General features: G+C 48.7%; 1 protein-coding gene across 1 annotated transcript in view; it reads left to right on the top strand.

Annotated features, from left to right (window-relative positions):
* The window catches only part of LOC142012321 (cohesin subunit SA-2-like), a 97,286-nt gene extending 89,605 nt beyond the window's left edge, over nucleotides 1-7,681 (top strand). Inside the window, exons 32-33 of the mRNA XM_074992257.1 lie at nucleotides 443-2,781; nucleotides 4,407-7,681. Coding sequence (XP_074848358.1) covers nucleotides 443-685 — 243 coding nt within the window. The 3' untranslated portion in view covers nucleotides 686-2,781; nucleotides 4,407-7,681. The remainder of the gene's footprint in view (nucleotides 1-442; nucleotides 2,782-4,406) is intronic.
* The last annotated feature ends 779 nt before the right edge of the window (nucleotides 7,682-8,460 follow it).

Raw genomic sequence — 8,460 nt, forward strand, 5'->3', positions numbered from 1 at the left:
TTACCTGTCAGGATGATTTGGGCTATCAGTTATTCCATGCCGCAACTTGCTAACCTCACTAACCTCTTGGAGCAGGTGAAGAAACTATCTTCCCTACCTTGCTTTGAGGTAGTGGGCCCCCAAACTTTTGAGGGTTGCATCCCCCTTACCTCATCTATGTCCTCCGGTCCTAGGGCCAGGGGCAGGGCCACAGCTCTGAACTTGTGACCACTTCTTTAATGGTTAGTGAGGTCAGCAGCTGTAGGAGGTGTGCATTTCCTTCAGCTTGTTCTCACTACGACAGTAATTGCCTGACTTGGGCTCCCTTTAGAATTTAAACGTTACCCTGAATGACATGTTTGGAGGTTGTACAAGCAGAATTGGTTTGTAAATGGCTTTTTGTTCTTGTTGTTCTCTCCAGTCTTCCCAGATGTGTTTCTTTATGGGACTTTTTGACTTTCAGGTGCACGATGGCGGGTATCAAACCCACTGTGAGTCGGCGGGTGCTGACCAAACACTGGAGACCACACCCTCTCACCCTCTTTGTGCCTGCTCCAGTTGGAGGGGACAGGTAAAAGGGGGCAGCCCAGCTCAGTCGGGGCTGGCAGCAGAGGAGGAAGAACATGTGCTTCACGTTCCTGAGGAGGAACTGTTAATTTGTCAGGCTGTTGGGACTGCAGATGCAGACTGTGCTGTGGACATTTAACTCACCGCAGAGACTGACATGGGTGCTGAGCCACCGTCAGCTGAGGAAGTGCCTGAGATGGGCTTTGGTAGAAAGTGACCCAGGGAAAGTATCAGGAGCTGAGGCTTGAACCCTTAAGAGGGAGTTTCCTAACTTTACAGGGCCCTGTGTTGGAACCCAGTGGGGTAGGGTGGGCTCAATTTCCTCTGTGCCTCATTGGGCACTAGTGGAGGCTACTGGTTTGGACTGATGGTTCAGTCTGCCCTGTCCAGAGGGTGAGAGCCCCTGACTGTTGTTGTTTACCCTGGCCAGGAGAGATGGTATAGATCAAATATTTGCTGTGCCCCATCCCAGGGCTTTGGACTATTTTCTCTATGCCACCAGGGGTCCTGAGCCCCTGGATTGTGGTTGTTTGATTTAACAGGGAATCCTGACAATTGTGTGATGGGGTGTATCAACATTGCACTTGGCAAATGGGCAGCCCCATTCAGTGCACCAAACCCTCCTGACACATGTTGGAGAAGGCTGGTAACACTCAGGTCCTGTTAAGAGGTCCAGTGAGGGGAGGATTTGATGGTAAAACTCCATGGCCAGTGTGGATACTAAAAAGGTACTAAAATGGATGCTGGAAAGCTAGCTGTATAAGATGACCCAACAACAGCCCAGCTGCTGCAGCGGAGGGCCATCAGCAAGAACAAGAGTGGCAGCTGTTCAGGGAGTTAGCAGCACTGCGCCAAGTCCAACTGAAGTGCCTGGGTTAGCAGATGTCTGGGCTTCTGCAACAGATTGGACTGCCCAGACCACCGTGACAGACTGCGGGACAGAGGACACCTTGTCCGGATTACCAGTGAGGCTTTCCAAGACGTGGCCAAGAGCTAATTCAGAGGCATTGTTGGTTATATATGAGTGATTCACCACCATGGTTTGCTTTCTTCCTGAGCACTGAGTTACTCTGGTGGTCCCATATTTGGCCAGAATCCCCTGCCAGACTCCTATTGACAAGGTGGATTATGCCAATGGGAAGGAAATCATCTTGGACCACACCAGGTTAACCTCAAGACATTCCATGGGCTTTCACCACAGAACTTGATTTTGAGCAGTGACTCAGCGATTCTGTCTCTACTGTTGGCAGTGGTTGGACCCTGAGAAGCTGATGGGAAGACAAGGGGCCATACCATACCATTATGACATAACTCTGCAATGGAGACATGTTCTGAGTGTGGCCAGTAGGGGCACTTCACACACACTGCTCTTTTTTGGATTATAACTACACCTAATCATAGCTTGCGGGTCCACAGGCCAGAAAGAGAGGCCTGCCCAAACTTCTGATCACCGTGCAGGTCAATGGCATCCCAGGAATAGGTCTGGTTGGCTTGGGGTACAACTAGACACTCATACAAGCTAATTTAGTAAAGTCACTGGACAGGGCAGTGGCCACTATATGCCTTCAGTGCATCCATGGGGATGTACAGCCATACCTTGCCACCAGCGTGAAGCTGAAGGTTGGCTGTCGGAGGGACATATGTCAGACCAGTTTGGCCACAACACCAGTGTATACTGTTGAGGGCAGGGGAAGGTTGTCTGTAAGTAGGGAGACCCAGTGCTAGCTAAAACAAATCTGAGACCATGTTTGATGGGACTCCTAGACCAAAAGAAGGACAAAGGGCATGAGGGAGAGCCCCCTGACCAATTGAAAGAGGGTGTGGGATGCAGCAGGGCACTCAGGGCTAGGGCAGAGAGTTGGGGTGAGGACTCTGGCTGAGGAGGAGGACTCTGTGTTGGGGTGCAGGCTGTCCTGGGTATACAGCAGGAAGAGAGGAATCCTCCTAGCCCTCTCTTGCCTCAGTAGCTTGCAGCTGGGGAAAAGGTGCCTCTCCCCAGTTGCAGCAGTTCCAGTGGGGCTGGCACCAGACAGAGGTGCCTCTGCTTGGATGCGGCAGCTCTGGCAGGGCCAGGGCAGGAGAGAGGTACCTCTCTGTGCTTCACGCCTGCACAGCCTTTAGCAGTTCCCCTGGTGGGAGGAGCACATGGCAGCTCCAGTGACGGCTGGCAGCTCCTCAAGGCGGCTCCAGCCATGGCGACAGGCGCTGGTGGCTCCTCCAGTGCCGGTGGCTGTGGTGAGTTGTGGGCATTTTTTTGGGGGTGGGATGGGGGGGACTGGGGCTGGGGGAGCCTGGTGGGGTGGGTGGGCAGTAAGCCCTCGTATTTTACGGGCTTTTGGGTTTAATGGATACCCCTCCCCCCATTAGTCCATTAAATGGAGGATTTGCTTGTAATTTCATGGCTCACCCAACCTATATAACCCAATCCTTTCCCCCTCCCCAAGACCTAGGCGTCCGCAGCCCCCTGCTCTAACTCAGTCCGTCACCCCTCCCCCAGACCCAGGCACTGCAGCCTCCCCTCTGCCCCTCCCTGAATCGATGCTGGCAGCTCACCTGCTGCCTCTGCTGCAATGCGCTTCTCCCACCAGGCGGTGGGGTGCATGTGCAGAGTGGCGGATGGCACTCCCAGTGTACAGCTGTGAGGCACACTAAGTGCCGCTTAGTGGCACACCGTCTGTGGCGCACTGTCTTGTACAGTGTTTTCTTCTTCATGTGACTTATTTGAATGCTGCTGTTGGCATAGAGTTGAGGAGGAACAGATGGAAGAAATGAAAGATTAAGAACATGTTGCCAGTTTTGGTGTGGGCCAGACATCTGGCTAGTTGAAAAACTTTTTTTTTCTTTGAGTGATGTTTATTATAAGTATTTCAAATGTGGGGGTGCCCATTTGTGCCAGGTTCCTGAGCCTGAAGGTATTTTTAGCAATGCTCATTGAACTGCATGTGAGTTGCACATCTCCTTGTACTCTCATCTGAGGGTGTGATAGGTTAGCTGGGTGCTCTGATTGCATGGTATGAGATGATGCTTAAATCAGTAGTACCCAGAGGGTACTACTAAGAAAAAAATTCTGGTGACCTGTGTTCGGGGTGTGCAAACACCTGTGGTGGAATAGACATGTAACACATCTTGAAGGATAAGTTACAGAAGGCCAGTAACCATTTTTTAAAACCTGTTGAAACTCACTAACCTCCTCCAATAGCATCTCAGGCATCCCATGCCCTCTTTGGGGTTATCGTATCCTATTTGCCCACAACTGGGGCAAGATCACCATGGAGCCTTGGATACTGGAGATTGTCTATTACAGATACTCCACAGAATTTCTCTATTTCCTCACATCAGCCCTCCCTTAGGCAACTCTTCCCAGCAGGGCCATCTTCTAGCAAGAAGCAGACATCCTTACACACATCTCATAGAGCTGGAAGGGACGTTGGGAGGTCATTGAGTCCACTCCCCTTCCCTTTTGGCAGGACCAACCAACATCCCTGACAGATTGAACTCACAACCCTGGGTTTAGCAGGCCAATGCTCAAACCACTGAGCTATCCCTCCATTCTTGTGAAGGGAGCCATTGAGCAATGTGACCTCCCTACCTGAGAGGAGGCTTCTGTTCCCCATACCTCCTTATCCCAGAGGGCTCTGTCACATTCGTGATCTTGAATTACTGAACATCTGTATCAGGAAATCCAAATTCCACATGTGACGTTGGCATTCATTATCTCCCCTACCCCCATGGGACCTGGTTCACTCTCAGCATGAAGGATGCATACTTCCACATTGATATTAACCCAGATCTTTGGAAATGTCTCTGTTTCTGCATAGGACACCATCTCTACCTATTTTATGTTCTCTTTTTCCATACAGCTGCAGCTCTCTGAGTCTTCACAAAGGTCTCCACTATGCCATGGCACAGGTACTTTGCCTCTGCTACTTGGTGTACTACATTCTACCTGAATGACTGTCTCTTCCTCTCTGCAATCCTAGCCCTTAGTGCACTCCTGTCATTTTTAGGTATTTGCATCAAGAAGAAGAAATGGGTACTCATATTTATGTAGACGGTTAAATTTGTTTGGACGCATCTTGAGCCCATTGTAGCATGAACCTTCCAGCGAACCACTTTGCAATGCTGGTGGCCGTAATTACAAATGTGTTCTACAATCAATGCAAAATGGATTGCTGTTGTCTCTCCTTCCTTAGACATCTGTCAGCCTGTATCTCTGTGACACTGTATGCATGTCTATGTTTGGGTGTATTCAAAATGCGGCTACTCTCTATGTATTGTTCCAGCAGGAACTGCTTGGAGGAAAGACTTATTGTCCCCCAGTGCTGGGATCTATTGCCTGGTAAATGAACCATGCCCAGGTCATGGCTGGTATCTTCTTCACAGACCACAGCCAACCATCACCACAGATGCCACCTGTCATGGGTAAAAAGTGAAAACCACTTAAAGGCGCCTCACCGCCTGCTCTGGGTGGCTCCAGCCAGCCTCGGGCAGCCAACCGGATGATGAGGCCCCCCTGCGCTATCCGTTCGGAACCCCGGGAGCCTACCCTCAAGGAGGGACGGTGGTGCAGACCCGCCCCGCCACCCAGACAAGTGAGGGAACCCGGGGTAATGCACGTGACCCCACTTAGCCCTGCTGGTGAGCGGCAGCCGGCGAGGGGGAGGGGAGAGAGAGAGAAAGAGACACTAGAGACTGAACACCAGTTAGAGGAAGCCAAAACTGGGGGATTTATTGAGGGACACAACTTAATGACTTAGCACTAAACCTTTACATTATTAACTAACCAAATCACATTTATAGGAACTAACTTTTACTGTATTTCACTATGCTATACAAATAAATTATATATATATATCGATTAAGGGAAATAGGAAATGGGGAATGAGTGTCCAGATTCCCAGACTTCCAGTGGGAAGGCGGGGGCGCTACTCCCCACCTCTATCCCTAGGGGCTGGGTGCTTCTCGCCAAACCGGCCCCGTCTGGTGCCCGATAATCCATCCACACCAACCCTGCAACCCAGGGCGCACTTAAGCTTACTCACCGGGTTACAGTGAGAGCATGGGAATGTGGACAGCAAAGCTAGGATAGGGTAGTCAATAATATTTATAATATCTTAAGCTATGCTACCTAATTATGCTAACTAGTCCCTTAGAATACTTGCATTGGCTACACTTAAGACTAATTATTACATTACACTTAACATTTCTATTGTAATAATTAACACAACATATACAAAACAGAAATATCAATATGAAGCCAGTATTAGCCTGGGGCTTATGGGCCCGGCTCTGTGAGTCAGGTCCTCGGGGGCAGCGCTCGCCTTGTCAGGCCAGCGCGCAACAGAGGAGCGACCACTGCTTCCCCAGTGGGGACCCTGATGTCCCAGGTAATTTTAGATGAGTATGTGTGTGTGTGTGTAGTTTTATTATGTGTCCTGTCTGGTAGGTAAAATCAGGTAAATTGGTCGCATCCGGTGTCAAAGCTGATGAGAAGGGGTCGTGTCCAATAGTCAAGTCTGGTACGGAAGTCGTTGAAGTATGCGCTGATGGTGTTAGCGGCGGGAACAGCGGTGGCAGTGACGCGGCACTGGCAGGCTCCCGGTTTCCCTGCCGGGTACGCAGTACCCGCAGCCGGAGCCGCGGGCCAGTTCGCCATCCGACAAATACGCCACGGAGCCCGCTTGCTGTTCCCTCGCTGCTCGTGTACGCTGAGGCTGTGATGGAGATGACGAGCAATCTTGCGCTTCTCGGCCCCTCAGCGGTGAGGCGCTGCTATCGAGCGATGGCGGCGCCGCTGACACAGGCGCTGCAGTGATTATAGCTTCTTCGCCCAGCTGGGCTGGCCTAAGGATCAGTGGACGCCGCTTCTCGCAGCCAGCACTCTCCCATACTGGGTCACAGAGTCCTTATCTGTGTCCCCAAGGGCCGCAGACTGAGCTGACAGCCCAGAATTTATAGAGAGATCTCATGATTATTCATAACCTAATTATAATATCCAAAATTCTACACATGTGGTTTCAGACAGGTCCTCCTCTTGGCCGAAGGTGCTAGAAAACCCAGCACCTGGCCAATCGGAGGACTCCATTTCAAACCTGCCATCATGAATTATTCATGAGTTCAGGTTACCGGGGAAACCAACGGACTCAGAGTGACTGTTGGGGGAGGCTGCTAAATGGCAGCCTATGAGACTTTAGATTTTGCCATGTACCTGCATTGATTTTAACACAGCCAAGAGGCTTGTTTCCCCTGACACCCGGGGGCGATAATGTCCTAGAGATAAAAATCCCCGACACCACCTTCATGGACTGGAAGCACACTTGGATAATCACATAGCCCAGGGTGTCTAGACACCTTGAGTGGTCAGGATGCATATAAATGTGCAGGAGATGTGTGTGGTCAGTGCTTTTGGCATGTCAGGCGTTTCTTCCTTTCAGTTGCTCCTGCCACATACACTTACTCTTCGACAACATTGCTGTGATTGTGTACATAAAAAGCAGGGTGGCACCAAGTCTCCCTCCGACTACTTCAAGTTCATCTACCCCTGGTGCTGGTGCATCAAATATCATGTAATGTTTCAAGTCACCTACCTTTGAGGCACTCAAAATTCCCTGACCCGATTGTGTTCTTTAGGACTCTTCCCCTCAGTCATGAATGGGAGATATGTGATAATATATTCCAATATGTCTTCCACCAGTGGGGCATCCCAGGCTGGAATCTCTTCATCACTAATGACAGGTGCAAGCTGCCCCTTCGTTGTTTAAGGGGGGAGCTTTAGGGGAAGACTCTGAGGGTGATGCACTTCTCTTCCCTCCACAGTGCCTTTCTCTCATTCCTCTCTGCCCCAGGTAGGGTAAACTCTTTCATATCTGTCCGTCCTGGGACTGGGAGGTTGCCAGATGTTCAAATATTCTGGATAATAGAGAGGTCTACCTAGCAATGCACAACATTAAAGAAAACCAAGATTAGATATGAAGAAACAAACAAAAATGTATTCAGAGTACTTTTTTTTTAACAACAGTAGTATTGTGTGCTGTAAACTTATACTGCACTTGCTGTATGTATTTATTTGTGTTTACTTTCACTACACTATACTTATGAAAATGTAACTAAAATTTACTCGATCTTTTAACTTAAACAGTACTGTATACTGTGTTTATTTTACCTTTCACTGTACAGGTACTGTGCTTATATGAAACTTAACTGAAACATACTTAACCAACTTTATTTCACCATTTTATCTTTAACTTAATTACTGTAAAATTTACTTTATTTCACTGTATGAACTTTATTTCTCAACACCTGTTACAGTCAACACTTCTGCTTCAGGTGGATCATTCACTTCCATGTCACTTTGCTTCTGTGTATCTTTTGGCACATCACTGCAAGACTTTAATGCTCTCTTGAACATAACTCGAATATCTACTTACCTACTACACGCCTGGCCCTGAGGAAGAAATGTGGAGTGTAATGTGTGAAGTTGCATCACTTCCTGTGCAGAGTAGCATGGTTGGCATTCAGTGAATTTCAGTAGGTTGGGCAGCTGTAGCCCAACAACTTTTACTCTCTGCAGCATATTCTTCATCAGAGCAATCATTTTCAGGCTCTTGTTTTTTCTGGGTTTAGTATCCACTGAATGATTTCATCACCTGTTAACGTGTGTAACTTCAGCCTTTTTTGTCTGTATCTAGACATTCTTCAATGTCATCTTTTTTTACATCACATATGAAAAGATTTTTAAACACTGAAACCACTTCCTGAACAGTGTCCATTTTGCACTGATTCAAGCCTTTGAAATCCTGTTATCAGATGATGCATTAACAGACATTTCAGGTGGCCACAACTTTAGCCAAACTCTCTGTAATGTTTGGCTCTTCCCCCGATTCCATGCAAATGCAATATTAAATATTGCATCCT

This window comes from Carettochelys insculpta, chromosome 1, assembly GCF_033958435.1.
Source record: "Carettochelys insculpta isolate YL-2023 chromosome 1, ASM3395843v1, whole genome shotgun sequence".
Taxonomy (NCBI): domain Eukaryota; kingdom Metazoa; phylum Chordata; order Testudines; family Carettochelyidae; genus Carettochelys; species Carettochelys insculpta.